Here is a 19,833-nt window from a genome sequence, read left to right as displayed (position 1 = left end):
CATTGAAGTGGCTCGCCGAGGCCGCAATGGAGATGGCGTCCTCTGGCAGCGGCGGTGGCGACCTCAGAGCAAACTCTGGCATGGCAGGTTCCACCTGGCCAGTACCAGGCTGTAGATTGAGGAGGAGCGCCTTCATCTGCTCCATGTCGGCGGCCAAGCGATCTACCTTAGAGGAGAGCTGGCTCGTCATCCGCCGTTGTTTGGGGGCCCCCACCACTCTCTTTGCCGATCGCTTCAGAGAAGACCCCGGCTGAGATGAGGGGAGGCTGGCCGACGGCTCCGGCTGCTCAGGGCCCAGGCACGACACGCAGAGGTCCTGGTCATCCGCAGGATCCAGGGCGGCCATGCACCCTGGGCATGAGCGCTCCATCACAGCGACCGGTGGGAGAGGGAGCGAACACGCTGCCGTCACCACGGATGTGCTGGCAGGAGAGAGGAGCGGACACGCTGCCGTCCACACGAATGTGCGGGCAGGAAAGAGGAATGGATACGCTGCCGTCCACACGAATGTGTCTGTGAGAGAGGGGAGCGGTCACGCTGCCGTCACCACGGATGTGCCGGTGGGAGAGGGGAGCGGACGCGCTGCCGTCACCACGTAGGTGTCGGTGGGAGAGGGGAGCGGAAACGCTGCCGTCACCACAGCGAGCACGCTGCCGTCACCACCAATATGCCGGCGGGAGAGGGGAGCGGCCACGCTACCGTCAACACGGATGTGTCAGTGGGAGAGGGGAGCGGAAATGCTGCCGTCACCACAGCGAGCACGCTGCCGTCACCACCAATATGCCGGCGGGAGAGGGGAGCGGCCACGCTACCGTCAGCACGGATGTGTCAGTGGGAGAGGGGAGCGGAAACGCTGCCCACACCACAGCGAGCATGCTGCCGTCACCGCCAATATGTCGGTGGGAGAGGGGAGCGGAAACGCTGCCGTCACCACAGCGAGCACGCTGCCGTCACCACCAATATGCCGGCGGGAGAGGGGAGCGGCCACGCTACCGTCAGCACGGATGTGTCAGTGGGAGAGGGGAGTGGAAACGCTGCCGTCACCACAGCGAGCACGCTGCCGTCACCGCCAATATGCCGGCGGGAGAGGGGAGGGCCACGCTGCCATCACCACGGCTATGAGAAAAGGCAAAAAAAGGCGTCTTTACTCAAAAAGAAGAGAACAATCCTCTCTTGTTTCTTTCCTTTTTTTTTTTTCAAAGAAAAAAATAACTGCAAGGAAAAATAATAATGTCACATCAATAAGTGGGAGAGGGAGCGAATGCTGCCGTCACCATGAACGAGCCGGTGGGAGAGGGAGCGGAAACGCCGCCGTCACCACGGCCGCAAAAACAGGCCAAAAAGGCGCTGTTCTTTTCCTTTCTTATATATATATTTTTTTTCTTTTTTTTTTTTAAGAAAAAAATAACTGCAAGGAAAATATATATATATTTTTTTTAGCAGAAAAAACAACTGCACAGAATATTCAGGTGTCGGGCGCAGCCAACAGCTTACCATCTGTCAGCTGGGCCGGGGGGCGGGGCGGGGAGACGCCGCCGCAACCGAACACCAATAAATACCGCGCGGCCACAGCTTCTTGGAGGACGAAAGAGATAGTTACTCCTACCTGACGGCACGAAGCTGCACCGGGGCCGGCGGTTTAGGGAGGAAGAAGCTTTCAACCAGCCTTCTATTTCCGTCCTGTACTTCAGCGCGATTGAGGAAGATTGAGAAGTCGATCCCATGCTGACGCCAGAAGTTATACCCCTTCCGGGGGTCATGCAGGGGTCACGGGTGACGTGACATTGTTGGTATTGTACTCGACATGCGCATGCACGAGGGGAGATATCCAGTGCTTACAGCACCGCCTGGCGGTCAGTAGGGACGAAATAGAACATCCCTTTCATCACAATTCAAGTGAATGTTGTGCTGCACAGCAGTGCTGTATTCTGTCAAGAATAAGTTGAATGTCAAGAGCACTGGCGTTGAGTTACACAGATAATTGGAAAAGGGTATTTGCCCACAACTTCTCTACTCATAAGTCAACTTTATGGAAAAGTAGAGTAATTGCAATTAGTAGAAAATCAGTATTTAAAAGTAATTAAAGCCAGTATTCATTTCACACAAAAAGAGGTAGATGACATCAAAATGGGTAACATTAAACAGACTGATCACTGTAAAGACATACAATCTGAAATTTTCAAAATATGTGAGAGTTTGTTGACCGTCACTGACAAAATGGATTATCTAGAGGGACAGCCCAGAAGGCACAACCTGGTCATAGATGGAATTGAGGAGACACCAGGAGAAACATGGGCTGATTCGGAGGAAAAGGTTAAGAGAGTCTTCAGGGAGAAACTCCAACTACAGGAGATGATGGAGATGGAGCGGCTCACCGTGCAGGGAAACCTGGGTCAGGGAGTGACAGACCCAGGACAACTGTAGTTAAGTTTGCTAAGTACAAGGACAGATCAATGATTCTCCAGAGGGCCAAATACCTTAAAGGCTCTAAAATGTACATAAATGAGGATTATACAGATGCCGTCCGCCAGAAAAGAAAAGACCTAATGCCCAAGTTGAAAGCTGCTTTTCTCCGTCACAACAAATTGATCATACATCCTCGCAGCAGCACCCCAAGACGGCAGGGAGATGTCTAACCCCAACAGGTATGCACTGGAGCTGATTTCAACATGATCTTCTCATGGTTGGATCTTTTAGCCCATTCACCGCAAGTGATTATCATTTTATGGATTGTATGGATTTACATGACCCAGACGTTAATTTCTTTAGCAGATTTAATAGTGAGTCTAATTCATGTAACTACTATAATGAAGATGAATTTCATACATTGACTGGCAACTTAACCAGTAAATTCAATGCCTTTTCTACAATTCACTTAAATATACGCAGCCTTCCTAAAAATAATGATCAATTTGTGCATTTCTTGTCAACTCTTAAACATGAATTTTCAACCATTGCTTTGACGGAAACAACATGGCTCTCTGATGAAAGTGTTGAGCTTTACAACATACCTCAGTACACTTTAGTATTTTCAAATAGAAAGGAAAGAGCTGGAGGAGGAGTTGCTGTTTTTGTTCATAATCAATATCAATTTAAATTAAGGAAAGATTTTGAATTATACTCAAAGGAAACTGAGTTTAAATCCGTCTTTTTGGAATTAAAGGAGCTTGAGGCCGGATTGAGGCAGGATTTATGAAAAAAATTCGTATACGTTTTAAGTTTTCTAGTAATAATGTCAGATGAAGCGTTCCAAACCCAAAAGAATGAGCCCTCTAGTTTTTTGGATGTGTTCAAAGACCGGATGAGCCGGTGCGGGCATATGTGTTGCGTTTGAAGGAACTATATTGTAAGCTGCGGCAGCACAACCCAGATGAGGCCCCTACTGACTCTCACCTGAAAGACCAGTTTTTGTTGGGCCTCGAAGAAGGGCCCCTGCTCCAAGCCCTGAAGAGGTTTGCCCGTCTTAATGCTGATGCAACCTTTGCCCAAATACAGCAAGAGGCCTTGTTAGAGGAGGAGCAACAAGGAACAAAATGGCCGGAGGTTACATGTGCAGCAGTAGGCAGGTCTAACTATTCTGAATCTTGTTCACAGACTGACTGGAAGCAACATCTTAAGAGAGAAATCATGGAAGAAATGATGGGCCAACTAACAGACTGGAAACATGACCTGGTTAAAGAACTTAAGTCATGGGCCACAGGTCCATCCCAGACCAGCCAGGCAACTCATCATCCTGAGGCCTACGCCCAGCCACAGTTTAGACCCAGGCGGGCTAAACCTGGTAGCCCCAACATGTGGGATGAGAATGGTAGGCCAATTTGTAGGCAATGTAAACAGTCAGGCCACATTGCAAGATTTTGTAAAAACTCCTCAGAATCTAGCCTAGGTTTAAACTAAGTTACCCTGCTACCGAGGCCCAGGCGGTGGGGTTAACAGCTATTGAACATCCACAGAGGGCCACTGAACCTTTTATTGGTGAATGTCCAACAGTTAACTTGTCTGTAGGGGGTGTTAAACTACATGCCCTCTTGGACACAGGTTCCCAAGTCACATTAATGCATCAGAGCTTACTCGCCCAACACTTTGGCCAACATACCAACAACAACATGGACACTGACACCTCTTTTCTGAGACTCAAAGCTGCTAATGGGCTTAAAATCCCTTATATTGGTTACGCTGTCATGGATTTTGAGATACAGGGAATAACCATTCCTGGCCGTGGCATAGTTATTGTGGAGGATGGAACCACATCTTCCCATTTGATAGTGGGAATGAACGTTATCCAACCTTGGTGGGATGCTGTTTTTCGAGGGCCAGGGGGCCCAGTGTCCTTTTCTTGTCAGAATCCAAAGTCACAGCGAGCCTGGAAAGATGCATTTGCTGTCTGCCAGAAGATTGCTGCCACCCCTGCAGATGGGTTCCTGGGTTACGTCCGGCCAGCGAGACGCGAGGCGATCCAGGTGCCGGCCAGAAGCGAAGTGGTGGTGTGGGGCCGCGCCCGAGCCAGTCCATGTCGTAAGGACTATTTTGCACTTGTAGAGGGACACCAAGAGCTAAGTACTGTGAATATCGCAAAAACACTGGCTGTGGTAAAAAATGGCAGAATTCCTGTACGAATTCCTAATTTGAACCCATTTAGTGTGTCCCTAGATCGCTACCAGAAGTTGGGCAAGCTGTTTTATGTAGAGGAGATGGATGTGGTGGGAGCTAAGGATGTGAGCTTGACCCCGGAGGCTGATGGTGCAGTTGAAGTGGGCTTGGTTGAAGCCTGTGTTAACACCATGGAAAGTGAACAAGATGGCGTTTTTGACCTAGCCAACTTAACAAGTGGACTAGACCTAACTGAAGAAGAGCAAGGCAAGCTGAAGGAGCTTCTTAACAAATGGGAGAAGGTGTTTGCCACCCATGAGGAAGACTTTGCGAAAACGGGCACTGTGAAACATATGATACATACTGGTGATGCTAACCCTATTAGAGAGCGTTTCCGACCATTGCCACCTATGATGTATAAGGAGGTGAGAGCACTTCTATCCGACATGCTTGAAAAAGGGGTAATACGTGAAAGCTCTAGTCCATGGGCAGCACCTATTGTATTGGTGAGAAAAAAAGATGGAAGTTGGAGGTTCTGCGTGGATTATAGGAAGCTGAACTCTGTAACCCACAAAGATGCTTTTCCCCTCCCTAGAATCGAGGAGACACTGACTTCTCTTACCAAAGCAGAATGTTTTACTACCTTGGACCTGGCGAGCGGGTATTGGCAAGTGGAAATGGACCCTGAGGACCAAGAAAAAACTGCCTTCACTACACCACTGGGTTTGTTCGAGTTCCAACGGATGCCTTTTGGTCTTTGCGATGCCCCTGCCACTTTCCAGCGCTTAATGCAACAATGTCTTAGTGGCCAAATTGCTAAATCTCTGCTCGTATATTTATATGACATCATAGTGTACTCCCCAGATTTTGCAACACACAGCCAACACCTAGAGGAAGTCTTTGCGAAGTTGCATAAGCATGGACTGAAGTTGAGACCTGACAAGTGTAACTTACTACAACGACAGGTGAAGTTCCTTGGTCATGTGGTAGATAAATATGGAGTTCATCCGGATCCATCAAAGATCTCTGCTGTGGTTGACTGGCCTACACCTTCCACTGTCAGAGAGGTAAGGGCATTCCTCGGCTTGGCTGGGTATTATAGACGTTTTGTCCCAAACTTTTCTAAAATTTCCCGACCTCTAAATGCATTATTAACTGGCATACCCAATGATAAACGGTCCAGTGGTCGTAAAGTGGAATGGACGGAGGAGTGCCAATCTGCCTTTGATCGTCTAAAAACTGTACTAACCGAAGCTCCAGTATTAGCGTATGCTGATTTCACTTTGCCATTCATTGTTTATACTGATGCTAGCAATCAGGGTTTAGGGGCTGTGTTGGCTCAAAAACAGGATGACCGTGAACGGGTTATAGCATATGCTAGCCGTACCCTACACCCCACTGAACAGAACGATGCTAACTATAGCTCCTGTAAGTTGGAACTTTTGGGATTGAAGTGGGCAATCACAGAAAAATTCAAAGACTATCTTACAGAAGCCAAGTTTATTGTCTATACAGATAACAACCCCGTTGCTCATCTACAGTCTGCCAAGTTGGGTGCCACCGAACAGAGATGGGTTGCACAGCTAGCCTCTTTTGATTTTGAGGTGAAATATCGGGCAGGTAAAGAGAACACCAATGCCGATGCTTTGTCCAGATTTCCTGCAACTGTTGTACCCTCCACAGGAGCTCAAAGGTCACCAATTGGTGTGAACGGAGTTGGTGCAGCCGCATCCGCAGACCTCAACGATGTGTTGGGGTGCGGGAATGAGGACTGGGGGGCTCTGCAAAATGGAGATGAGGGCATACAACAGGTCAAGAGGTACGTGGAGATGGGATATTGGCCAGGAACATTGGAGAGGAAAGCCCTGTCTGCAAAGGCACAGCGGTTATTGCATCATCGTAAGAGACTTTACCTTAAAAATGGTGTGCTGTGCCGTAAGGCTGTTGACCCCTACACACATGAACTACACTCCCAGGTCATCTGTCCAACTGCCAGGTGTAAGACTGTTTGGGAGAAGTACCACCAGGCTGCTGCCCACGCCGGAGTGGAAAGGACACTGTCAGCCATGAGACGTTTCTTTTTCTGGCCCAATATGGAAGAGGAGGTATGGGGGTTCAACTCTGGGTGTGTCTGCTGTAGCTTGCAAAAGGATAGGACAGACCCCAGGGCCCCTTTACAACCCATCTCTGTGTCATATCCCCTAGAGGTTGTGGCCCTGGACTTCCTTTCTCTAAGCAGACCTAATGATCCTTACCAGAATATCCTAGTCATGACAGACATGTTCACACGGTATGCTTGGGCCGTGTCCACCCGTGACCAAACTGCAAAAACGACTGTCAGAGCAATTTGGACAAACATAATCCAGACTTTTGGCTGCCCCTCACGGTTCCATTCAGATCAAGGTCCAAACTTTGAATCGGATTTAATGAAACAACTGTGTGATGTATACAACGTTTCTAAGAGCAGAACCACCCCCTACCACCCGTCTGGTAACGGTAGGGTGGAGTGATTCAATCAGACGTTGCTTAACATGCTGCGTACCCTTGAGGTAGATAAACAGAGTAAATGGCCAGAGTACCTCCCTGAACTGTTGCAAGCCTACAATAACACTATACACAGTGCAACCGGTTTCGCCCCTTCATATCTTATGTTCGGCCGTCACCTTAGGCTTCCAGTGGATGTTAGCCTAGGAGTCGCCCCCCCTCAGCGTCGCCAAAATGTAGCAACTTGGGTCAGCGAACACCACAAAAGGCTTAACTTTGCTTATGATTTGGCCCATAGGAAAATGGGGGCTAATCAACAGAAGGAGCACTATGACCGAAAGGCTCATGCTCCCTTGCTTGTGCCAGGAGAGAGGGTATGGGTGCGGAATAGGAACCGAGAAGGTCACGGGAAGCTGCAGAGTTGGTGGAATCCAGAACCTCACGTGGTGGTGGGAACAGTTGGGGATACAGGGCTGACTTACAGGGTTAGGCCAGAAAGAGGAGGTGTAGAAAAGACCCTTCATAGGAACGCCCTTAAACCTTGTGTTGGCCCTATATGTGATGCAGCTAAGGAAACTGTTGTACAGGAAAGGGAGCTGAGTGCTCTACCCCCTATCTTATATTTCCCACCAGGTTTTGGCGCACCCGCTGAGCCAGCCGGGGTGCAGGATTTACCACGGCGATCAACCCGTGCAAACTTGGGTCTACCAGCGGGACGGTATTGTTGAATGTTGGCAGGGACTGCCAAGGATAAACTGTAGGGGGGTGTCATGCTGAGTGCCAGGCTGTGTCTAATTGTTTGTTTATTGTTTTGGAATTGTTGTTAAGCATTTTATTTGCATGCTTGTTTTGTTGCTTTGTTAGTTAATGTTTGAAATGTAACTTTTTTCATGTGTTTGAGTTTGACATGCAATTACCTTTTGTTTTGAGTTGATTAGACACAGCTGAACACTATCAAGGCAGAGACTGAAATCCTGACTGACAGCTGCAGTGGCCAATTAACCACTGCAGGCTGGCCCCCCTAGACCAATGGTGAATGAGGGGAGGGTTTCCCTCCCCTTATATATTCAAGACAGACATTCAAGCTGGGAGATTGAACGGACGGACAGAGGCCCACAGGATACCTCGTTGTTGGAGAGCCCCTGCAGACCCAGACAGACCAGACAACAAATACAGCAGTGTATTGGAGGCCTTTGGACGAAATGGCAGAAGTAGGAACTTCTGCCCAAAAGCTGTGAGTTTCCCTAACCAATACACTGGCTGTTGCCTGCTGAACCACGTCGTGATAGCAAGTCAAATATCCTGTGGTTGTAGGGCAGATTGCTGGCTCTCTTTCTTTGCTCCAGGGTCAGTGATTGTCGACCGGAGCTGTATAGCAGAGGATCCCTGTTGGTGTGGGCCTGACTGCCAAGGATTCCAGAGGGGGCGCAAGAGGACCGTCCTTTGGACAAGACAGTGGACCCCGGAACAGATTGACTTTGCGACTGTTCATTTTTAACCTTTTAAGGATTGGCCCTTTTAGGAAACAGTTCTCCCCTTTTAAGGACATTTTCCCCACCCCGATTTTATACAATCTTTGCGCAATAAACGTTTGTTGCTGCACCACCGCTTTGTTTGTGGGTTACTGAGCGCTGCTCACCCTCGAACGCTAAGAACCACCCCTGTGACAAGCCGACCAAAGCACGAACAGCAATCGACCCACATCTTGAGATCTGATCGCAGTCTGAGCTAAGCTACCGCTACCTAACCCCAAAAACTACAGAGCAAGCATGCAGGTGAACAAGCCTGTGTGTGTGTGTGTGTGTGTGTGTGTGTGTGTGTGTGTGTGTGTGTGTGTGTGTGTGTGTGTGTGTGTGTGTGTGTGTGTGTGTGTGTGTGTGTGTGTGTGTGTGTGTGTGTGTGTGTGTGTGTGTGTGTGTGTGTGTGTGTGTGTGAGATAAACCAAACAAAGCTCCACCTGAAGTGTATTTATAGTGGAGGGAGGGGGGGGAGCAACCCCGCCACCCGCTAGACCAGAGGCCGACATGGAAGAACCCGGAACTCAGGCCACCAGCAACCCCACAGAGGGGAGAAGTAGGAGGGAGGCAATCCACCGCCTGCGAGGACCCCCCCCTAGCCGAGGGGGCCCGTGGGCGGGGCCCCCACGGCGCGGGAAGAAGCAGCCATGTCCGGGCCGGACATGTGGCCAGGAGGCCTTCACCCTCCAGGCCAACGACCCCCACCTGGCAGGGGGCCAGCCTGCCCGGAGAGACAGAGCCGTCCCGGCCGGCAGGTGCACCCGCCCCCACGAAAGTGGCCCTCCAAGACCAGAGGGGCGCCCCGCCGCGGAGGCAGCGGGGGGGACCGGAGACGGGCCCGGAGAGAGGGAACCCCCCAACAGGGCGATACCCGCGCGGGCCCGACAACGGAGGGCCCCAGACCCAGGCATCCCATTCATCCATTCACCTATCCGATACCTATACTAATAATAATATATTATTAAATGATTAAGTTTGGTTGTCCTGCCAATGGAGGCTCAAATCCTCCATGGCAGGACCCTTCCACACCGCATTCTCACCGACACAGACACACAGTCACGCACCGTTTCCCCCTCTCCGGGGGGGTCCAGCACCGCCAGAAGGCACCCCAGGCTGCACGGCGAGCCCCGCCAGGCCGGGGCATCCCGACCCACCTATCCCAGGCCGGAGAGGGAACGCGGGTGATGTGGGACCCCCACCCGCCCCTGGTGTTGAGTGCATGTGATTAATGCCATAAAAACAGGGAGGGGGAGGGCCAAGTATCGATTTGACACCGACCCCCCCCCCCCCCCCCCCCTCCCGAACTACGTGTCCTTGTCAAATGTATTTATTAAATGTTGAATGTGTAGTGCTGTTAAAACCGTGAGGCGGGGAGTGCCGGGCCATGCGGGACAAGGCCCCCTACATCCCGGACCCCCCGCCCCATCGCCTATGTGCGTATGAATCGTGTAGCGGGGGAAGGAGGGGGAGCAGAGGCCGAAGCCAGGAAGCAGGACCAGCAGAGCCGGCCCTGGTAAGACACCCACGTTCCCCCACCGGCCATCCAGTAGACGGGGGCCGGCCCTCCGAGCAGGGCCAGGGCCCCACCGTACCTCCACGGGCGCCCCCGGAGCCCCCAGACGGAGGGGGAAACGGTCCAACATCCCCCCCTTCATACTGACAACATAAGACATAGACACCTGGGAATGGTGCCACCCCACCGCCGCGCCCACCCGTGCACCCCCCGGACAGGGGAGGCCCGATCCCCGGACCCGGCCCCACCCCCCCCCGGGGCCACCCCGGCGGACACCCCAAGGGTCACAGAGTCCCCACAAACGCAGGGGCACGCGGCCCCCGCCAAGCGAGGACCAAGGCAGCAATGCCCCCCTAGCGCAGGCAGCCACCCCCCACCCAGGCAGGGCTTTATTCATATGTTTAAGACCGCATTCAATGAGTGTTTTCCACCTGTGAGCCTGAAAATCAATAAAAGATATGGTTTTAATAAACCTTGGTTCACTACTGGATTCTTAAAATCCTCAAGGAAGAAAAACAGATTATACAAAAAGTTTATTTCTAATCCAACAGAATTCTGATACATATAAAAAATATAGAAACAAGTTCACTTATTTACTTCGTATGGCAAAGAAGAAATATTATACTGATAAATGTAAAGGATCTACTAACAACATAAAAAATACATGGAATATAGTGAGTGAATTGTTAAACAAGAGAAAGGCACCTGCTAAATTTCCATCCCAATTTACTGATGGCATGTCCACATTCTCAAATCCTTCTGACATAGCAAATGAATTTAACACATTTTTTGTAAATGTTGGTGGTACCTTGGCTGAGAAACTCGGCCCATCTAATGACTGTCCCACAGATAAATTTTACTGGAGTTTTTCCTGCCTTGCAAAACTTTGAACCACCCACAATTAATGAAGTGATCGACATTATTGTAAATCTGAATAATTCAGCAGCGGGTCACGGCGAAATCAAGGCTAAGCTCCTAAAGGAAGTAGCTTCCATCATTAAAAAACCTTTAACACATGTCTTTGTGGTGTCCCTGAAGACTGGGATAGTCCCTAGTGATCTTAAAGTGGCAAAGGTTTTACCTCTTTTTAAAGAAGGAGAACCCAGTGTTTTTAACAATTATAGACCAATTTCGCCTTGCCTTGCTTCTCCAAGGTCCTGGATCTCTCAAAAGCGTTTGACACCGTTGACCATGGTATTTTCTTGTCAAAACTCCATAGATATGGTCTTTAAGATGTTGTGATCACATGGTTTAAAGATTACCTTTGCAACAGAGAACAATATGTTTGTATTTTTTTTTTAAAGGTTTTTTTTGGGCTCTAGTGGCCCTTTATTGGAGATGCAGACTGGAAAGGGGTAGAGAGAGAGAACGGGGAAGACACGCAGCAAAGGTGCGTGGGCTGGATTCGAACCCGTGATCGCTGCAGGAGGACTGTAGCCTCAGTACATGGCCCGCTGCTTAACCCACTGCGCCACCGAGCGGCCCAATATGTTTGTATTAATGGTCATGAATCTAAGAAAGAAAAATTATGTTATGGTGTGCCTCAAGGGTCAATTCTCGGGCCCCTTCTGTTTCACTGTTTTTAGTGGATGGAAGTCCTATGGCATTATTAGAAGAGTTTCTTTCTTAGTTAATCAGTCCTGTCTCATGATATTATATTATAGTCTAATTTATTGACATATTGCAACATTGTTTGGGGCATTTCTTATTCTTCGTACCTTAATAAATTATTTTTAATTCAAAAAAGATTTTTGAGAATGATTTCATATTCTACTCATCAAGCACCTTCTGCACCCTTATTTAGCTAATTTAAATTATTATACATTTTTTTCTATTAATATGTTTCAAACATGCCTGTTTATGTTCAAGTTCACTCATTCCAAACAAGACATTCCAGGCACTTTTCGTAATTTTTTTCTGTTATCATCAGATATTCACTCTTATTCAGTTAGAGGTGGGAAGAACTTTCATTTACCTCTTTGTCGAACCTCCAGTCACAAATCCTTTATCAAATTCCATGGCCCTCAACTCTGGAACTCTTTAGATAGGTCTCTTAAGTTTGCATCATCCTTAAACATGTTTAGGACCAGCTTGGTGGGGAATCTCTTATCTAGGTGTTGTGCAACTCACGTAGCTGATCAGTTATCGAAGGCTATTAATTAATATTATTAATAATTATTAATAATTAATAAAGTTGACTATTTATCAAATTGAATTATCAAAATGATAATAATTCTCGTCGGGGCACCACCGCCGGGGCCTTACTCCGGGGGAAAATGATAACTAAACAGCAGAAAATCAGTCTCATATGATTTGAATTATCCTGCATAACAGCAAATCCTACTATCACTTACAGGATAACAGTTGAAGGCGTGATATCCGAACACTAGGCTCTGCTTAAACAAATCAATTTGTGACCAAATCTTGCATGAAATAACAACAACCACTCATTAAAAATCAATCAGAATTTATTTACATACGGGTATCAAAGATGATAAACAAATACCCAATAAATCCCGATGGCAGAATCTTAAGTATCATAAAACCATTAACTAACTAGAAAAACAACAATCAATAGAAATGAAATGAAAGTTAAATGAATGGAATGAAAAGAAAAGAATCAAATGTAATAATAATAAAGATGATAAAGAACACAATAATGATAACGTACAGTAATACGCATACAGTAATCTCATTAAACATAAGTTCAGCTTTACACCGTTCTAACTGACTGATCGCCCAAACACCACCTCACGTCTCCTCTGGATTCTGGATCTGGGCTGGGGGCTCTGTCGGTGGTGACCGGGTTCCTGCCGGGGGTTCCCGGTGTCGGAGAGGTCTGGTTCAGCTTTGACCCCACCGCCGATCGCTTCTGGCGGGGATGCTCCGATAGAAAGAGAAGGGCAACAGTTGCTGCAGCGGCGCCTCACGCCGGCTCTCTGGTCCTGACCGCGGCCTCAACACCGGCCTCGTTGCGCACGGGGGGCCGGTTCCTCCCTCAGAACGTCGGCTCACGTCCCGTGTGTGTCGCCGGGCTGCGGGAGGGGTTCGCGGGTCCAAGGCTGGAGCTTCTACGGCGGGTTCTGGCGGAGCAGTCGTCCTGGACGGCACGGTCCCTGGTGTGGGGAAAGTGCTCAAAGGAAGAAAGGAGTTAGCAGACAGAGAGAGTTGAGAGCGCCGCGCTCTGGTATCGGATTTTACGCCTGGCCTGTTAATGCAGGTCCGGAACGGCTCCCTCCCCGCCCCAGGCTCTCGGGGAGTAGATGCGGCAGCGGCTGCACCGTCGGCAGGAACGTCTGTTCGGTCCGCTGGCTGAAGGAGAGAGCGTGAGCACTGGGCAAGGACGGGAGTTTGAGTTCCGCGGGCTGCGTGACGTCACCACCCCTGGCAAGTGATTGGGTGCTTCCCGCTTTTGGGCTTGGGGGCGGTTTTACTGTGAGGGACAGTCCCCCCTTCAGGGCTCGCTTCCTGGGGGCTCCATTTCGTCTGAACCCCCCCTGGTGTCGTAACCCCAGGGAGTCTGTTCCTGGTCCCTTTGCGTTGTCTTTTCCTTTGTTCCTCCAGGTCTGGCGGGAACCCTGCTGGGTTTGTGGGGGCTATACTGCGTCTGACCCCCCTCCTAGGTGTCGTAAACCCCCGGGGAGTCTGTTCTAAGAGGCAGTACCAGTCATAAAACTCTGGCCCCAGGACGAAACCAAAGTCTTGCTTTCACTTGGAATTCATAATCCTGACATGTTCATATACATTTATAACAGTCCACATGATCACTGGGTGTGGTCCAACATAGGCAAAATTAATAGGCTATTCTAATTGAAATGAAATTGCCATTTTATGGATATTTTTTTGTTGTGTGTTTATTGTGTTTTTCGTTGTTTCTTTTACCTTTTCTTTTTCCTTTCATTTCTTTTCTTTTTCTATATATTGATTTGTTTTTGTGATTTTGTATTGAGGGGGAGGATTTTTTATAAGCCCTTGGGGCTGCTTTTCCTCTCATGCACAATTATTTGTTCTTGTATTGTTAATATAATTACTGTTTTATCATTGCGCATATGAATAAAATAAATACAAATAATTGGTTTGATAAAGGCATTATGTAACTGACTTAATGGATAGTAAAGGGATTCTTTTAGGTACAGATTTCCAAAAAATATATAATTTCAATTGTTCTTTTAGAGAATTCAACAAAATATGTAGCGTTATTCCTCTACCATTAATTCACCTAATTCAGAACTTTTTGTGTATAATGCAGCTTCAAATGTATTACCAAATCTATTAATCGAAGGATGTACTCTGACTGATAAAAAGTGTGGTAACAAGTTTATTTGTATTGTTTTTAAATCTAGATTGTTCCATGATTTTTGCACAAGGATAATTCGACAGGAATATCCTGTGGCAGAATTTCTTAAAAAAAGATTTAAATTTGAGGTAGATCAATGTTCCTTCTGCAAAAAGGATGAAGAAACACTGGATCATTTGTTTTATCAATGTCCTTTGTCTCATTATTTCTGGACAGACATACACAATTGGATATCTCTTAAAATTAATAATGTTCCACCTTTTGAATTTAGGCACATTATTTTCTTCATGGTCGGATAATTTGGAATTTTCTGTTTCTGATATTATTCATATAATTTTGTTACTGGGTAAGTACCATATTCATTGTGCCAAATTGAGAAATTGTAAACCCTCCTTCCGGGGTTTTATTAAAAATGTTAAGATTTTTTTCACATGTCTCAAAAGAGTAAAAAAAAAATCTATAAAATAAGTCTAGACATTGCTCGTTATTTGTTATTCTAATTTAATAATTCCTCTCCTTTTCTATGCTCCATTATGTGAATTTAATTGCTTAATTTATTTTATTCATATGCACCTTTTAATTCTTAGAGCGCCTTGTTTTTTGTATTCCTTACAAGAATCCTCTTTTTTTTTTCCTTTCTTTTCATATTGCATTTAAATTGATATTTGTCCATTATCCTCTTTGAGAGTTTATATATTTTCAATAAAGTTTTGTTTAAAAAAAAAGTTATACAGATAATGACATTCATTTTAAAATGTTGTAATAAATGTTGATTTTACTTTTATTCATTGTTCTTCTTAATCCAACAGCATGCATGGGAAATCATTATTTTGTTGCATCTTCAGTTAAAAGTGTGGTACCACTTAAGAATCAAAACTGGTCAAAATACACGATTGTGCAAAACAAATGATGTTTACGACAATAGTTTAACGTAAAGCAGATTGTGCTGCCTAAGCAACGGGCAGAGGGATTTGAACAAACGGGCCAATCAGCGACGTCAACAGACTGACGTCAGAGGCGTTCCTGCCTGTCGACCAATGAGCGCGCAGCTCGTTGTTTGCTTTGCTTTTTGAATCGAGCTCCAACAGCAGGCTGCTCCCTCCCCGCAGTAACTCAACTACCGAGCTGTCAATAAACCAACTTTACTTTCAACTGGTTTCAAGTAGAAACAGGAACATTCATCGATCTGGTACTTGGACTTTTGTGGGATACGGGCTATTTTTTTTCGCTGCGTGAATCGAAGAGGAATGATCAATAATTGTGATCGGCTAACCTGCCGTGTGGCCAGCTAGGGTTTCTACAGTTTCTTCAACCTTAACGGGGCCGACACCTATTTCTGTTTTTTATTTAACTTAATACTTACAGGCATCCGCGTGTCGGTAAGTTCGATTATTTATTATTGTTCTGGTTGAAGCATTAGAGGCGTTTAGCGAGCCTGTTAGTGGGGAGTCTGTCTTTAAGATAAATGACATTTCTCTTGGCTATTCTTCAGCGATTTTAGGTATTTTTGCCTGTTTATTTAACAATAACAGTTATATAACAGTTAAATCATAGTTTTTGTATTTTGTGTCTCTGTTGTTCCTAGATGACACAGGGATAAAATATACTATATCATTGAGGCGAAAATTGTGCAAAAATGTGTGTTGTTTATAGTTTAAAGAGTTGCAGTGACCTCTATGTTGGTCAGAAAGTATCACATCTCAGCTTGAATGAATGCTTTAAAGGTCCCCTTTAAAATGATACCAAAGACAATATAGTCAAACATTGACAGATTTCCTGTACATGAGTCTAAACCAGGATATGCAGCAGCATCTAAAATGTAATTTTCTGAACTTCATGAGCTGATAACTATGATCCAGCTGCCACTCAGGAAGGTTATCATACCAGAATATCATCTATAGACGTGGATATTTTCAAAAATTATAAGCAAGTTTGGTCACCTTGAGTGGTGCTGATATCTGGTCTGGAACATGGACTATCTGTCCTGTTGCTGTATTCCCTGTCCTCTACCCGTGTCCCTTCCCTGTGTCCTTTCTCTGTCATCTCCTCCTCCCTAAATGCTCATCCTCTCCCTGTTTGATCTTCTCCCCGTGTCATCTCTCTCTCCCTGTGTCCTCTCACGCTTCCTTGTCCCCTGTGTCCTCCCTCTCTGTTTTGGACCCTGATTGCTCCCTAGAACCTGTTCGGTTGGACAGCCTGGTGCGTCCTCGGCGTCCTGCCATGGCCGACTGCAGCACTTTAGGGACAGCTCAGAGTTTCTTGGTGGATTCTTCCATTTATGACTCCAGGATTGTTGAAACCACCAAGGACCCAGCCTTTCTGGGCATGGCATGTGAAGATGGGGAAGGTGAGTCTTGTTTTCCCATCTTTCTGTTGTTTTCTAAATGACTACAATTATTCTATTTATAAAAAAAAAAAAAAAAAAGAAACTACAGAGACAGAACCTTTCTCTGAAAAGTACACAAAAACAAGAGGAGAAAAAAGTCAGAGTGACTCTTTGTCAGCCTGGCTACAGTGCTGAACAGAAAACTTTTGTTATCCTCTATCAACGATGAATAATAAGCTGTTCTGGCTTTGCGAATGGCTTTTTTATATACTATTAGACTATCTTTCCATTCACGATAGGTATCTACAGTCTTACACTTCCTTTCCATTTTACGCACTTATTGTTTCAACATGCAGATATCTGAATTATACCAGGGAGTTAAGCTTCTGTGGCTAGAAACCCTCCTTTTCAAAGGAGCAACTTCATCTAAAGCTCAATGCAACGAATCAGCAGTGTTACTAACAAGAAAATCAACATCAGAGGTAGAACCCAGGTCACTGGCCTCTACTGCTTCACTATTTTTCACAGTCATAAGATGAGCAATGACCTCCCTAAATTTAGCAATAGCTTCATCGGCTCCATCTGCTAAAATAATACCTCCTATTTTGCGCTTCAACATCGACAATATTAAATTCAAACGTTATTAAATAGTGATCGGATAAGAGGGAGTTTACAGGCGACACCAACAGACTTTCAACATCCATATGAATGTTAAAGTCACCCACTATGATGAATCTATCTGTACTGATCAATAATCTAGAAAGGAAATCTGAAAATTCAGACAGAAACTCTAGATAAGCACCAACAGGGGGCCGGTACACTACCACTAACACAACTGGCTTCTCTGATTTCCAGCTCGGGAGTTTCAGACTAAGCGTGAGGCTTTCAAATGTATTATAATCGAATTTAGGTTCAGATTAATTTTGAAGACTGGAGTTATAAATTGCTGCGACTCCTCCGCCTCGGCCCGCGCTTCGAAGAATATGATGATTTATTTGAACATCAGGAGCTGGATACTTTCACAGACACGGTACTGGACTACATCAAGTTCTGTATTGGAAACGTGACTGTAGACAAAACCATCCGGGTTTTTCCAAACCAGAAACCCTGGATGACTAACCAGGTCCGCTCACTCCTCAGTGCCCGCAACGCCGCCTTCAGGTCAGGTGACAGAGCGCTGTACAGAGCTACTTGAGCTGACCTGTGCAAAGGAATAAAGAAAGCCAAAGCGGACCACAGGTTGAGAATAAAGTCCCACCTGTCCAGTAATAACTCCCGGGAGGTGTGGCGGGGTATACAACACATCACTAACTTCAGAGGTGTGGCGGGGTCTACAACACATCACTAACTTCAGAGGTGTGGCGGGGTGTACAACACATCACTAACTTCAGAGGTGTGGCGGGGTGTACAACACATCACTAACTTCAGAGGTGTGGCGGGGTGTACAACACATCACTAACTTCAGAGGTGTGGCGGGGTGTACAACACATCACTAACTTCAGAGGTGTGGCGGGGTGTACAACACATCACTAACTTCAGAGGTGTGGCGGGGTGTACAACACATCACTAACTTCAGAGGTGTGGCGGGGTCTACAACACATCACTAACTTCAGAGGTGTGGCGGGGTGTACAACACATCACTAACTTCAGAGGTGTGGCGGCGTGTACAACACATCACTAACTTCAGAGGTGTGGCGGGGTCTACAACACATCACTAACTTCAGAGGCAGTGATGTGTCAACCGCAGACCTGAGTGCACCACGGGCCGAGGAGCTGAATGGCTTCTTGATTGATTGATTGATTTGAAATTTTTTATTCAGTCACTTCACTCAACAAACATTGAACACAACCATTATCAAAAAAATTGTGACTGAGAAGGCACAGGCAGAAGCATAGTCCTTATTTTAATGCCTGTCCTACATACAAACAAACAAACAATAGCAAAACTAATCCAGAAAAAACAGAAAAGGAGGACCAATAAGGTTTACATATATAATAGTAAAGACTTTTTTATATATATATATATATATATATATATATATATATATATATATATATATCCTTATCCTTCATACATATCCTTCTATATTCTTTCATATATATATATTTTTATATACACATAAAAATATATAAAAAAATATATATACATACACAATACATACATACATATATATACACACATACATACATATATATATAGGGCCGCCGCAAGGGGTGTGCGAACCTTTTTTTTTTTTTTTTTTTTTTCTCAAATTCTTTTTTCCTTTTTTCCCTTATAAATATCAACAGTCACGTTCCATTACAGACCTAAATGTGTACTAGTCTGTGCATATCAATAAATATATGTGCAATGATGCGCGTGTCTGTTGTTCAATACAACTGCGTCAGACCAAGCGCATTGACACAAGGTGTTCTGATCCAGACGGGTGGAGTGTGGAACAAACTGTCACACAATGTCGAGAGAACGAGACAGATTCAGGAAATTTCCATCAGGGGATAAAAAAAGAAAAAAACTAAAGAAAATGGAAGAGTTTAATGCCTCTCTGAAAGGCTCGTTTGATACATTTGTTACAAAAATCACCGATCCGACCGGGTCTCAAGCAGCCGTGGGGCCCCGCATCGAGGCTGGATACCTTCCAGTATTTTGCTAATTGGAGTTAAAATTGCGCATATAGACACCCGATCTGACCCGAAAAACACCAACATTTTGCGGGTTTAATCTAACTTTATACATTATTTGCATTATTTTATAATAAACCAAATCATAAAATTTCATATGGGATTTTATAAACAATGGATTTGTATGTTCATAATATCCCTATTAATAATACGTATGGCTGGTTTTTGTAAGAGGACTATAGCATTTACTGTTGTCTTATACATGGAGCCCCAAACTCCCACACAATACGATATATAAGGTAGTATTAATGAACAATAAATGAAATGTAGTGCTTTATGATTGAATATATTTCTGGACTTATACAGGATTGCTATTGACTTTGAAATCTTTCCTTTTATGTATCTAATATGTTGTTTCCATGTTAATTTACAATCAATAACAACCCCTAAGAATTGTATATCAAATACTCTTTCAATTTCAGAATCA

General features: G+C 45.7%; 1 protein-coding gene across 4 annotated transcripts in view; it reads left to right on the top strand.

Moving 5' to 3' along the window:
* The first annotated feature begins 15,481 nt into the window (after positions 1-15,481).
* The window catches only part of ect2 (epithelial cell transforming 2), a 63,983-nt gene continuing 59,631 nt past the window's right edge, over positions 15,482-19,833 (top strand). For all 4 annotated transcript variants that reach the window (XM_061737341.1, XM_061737340.1, XM_061737342.1 and 1 more), the window contains exons 1-2: positions 15,482-15,780; positions 16,578-16,748. In XM_061737341.1, the coding sequence (XP_061593325.1) occupies positions 16,622-16,748 (127 nt within the window). In that variant the 5' untranslated portion in view covers positions 15,482-15,780; positions 16,578-16,621. The remainder of the gene's footprint in view (positions 15,781-16,577; positions 16,749-19,833) is intronic.

This window comes from Cololabis saira, chromosome 13 (genome assembly GCF_033807715.1).
Source record: "Cololabis saira isolate AMF1-May2022 chromosome 13, fColSai1.1, whole genome shotgun sequence".
Lineage (NCBI taxonomy): Eukaryota > Metazoa > Chordata > Actinopteri > Beloniformes > Belonidae > Cololabis > Cololabis saira.
This window is presented reverse-complemented; position numbering and strand designations above follow the sequence as displayed.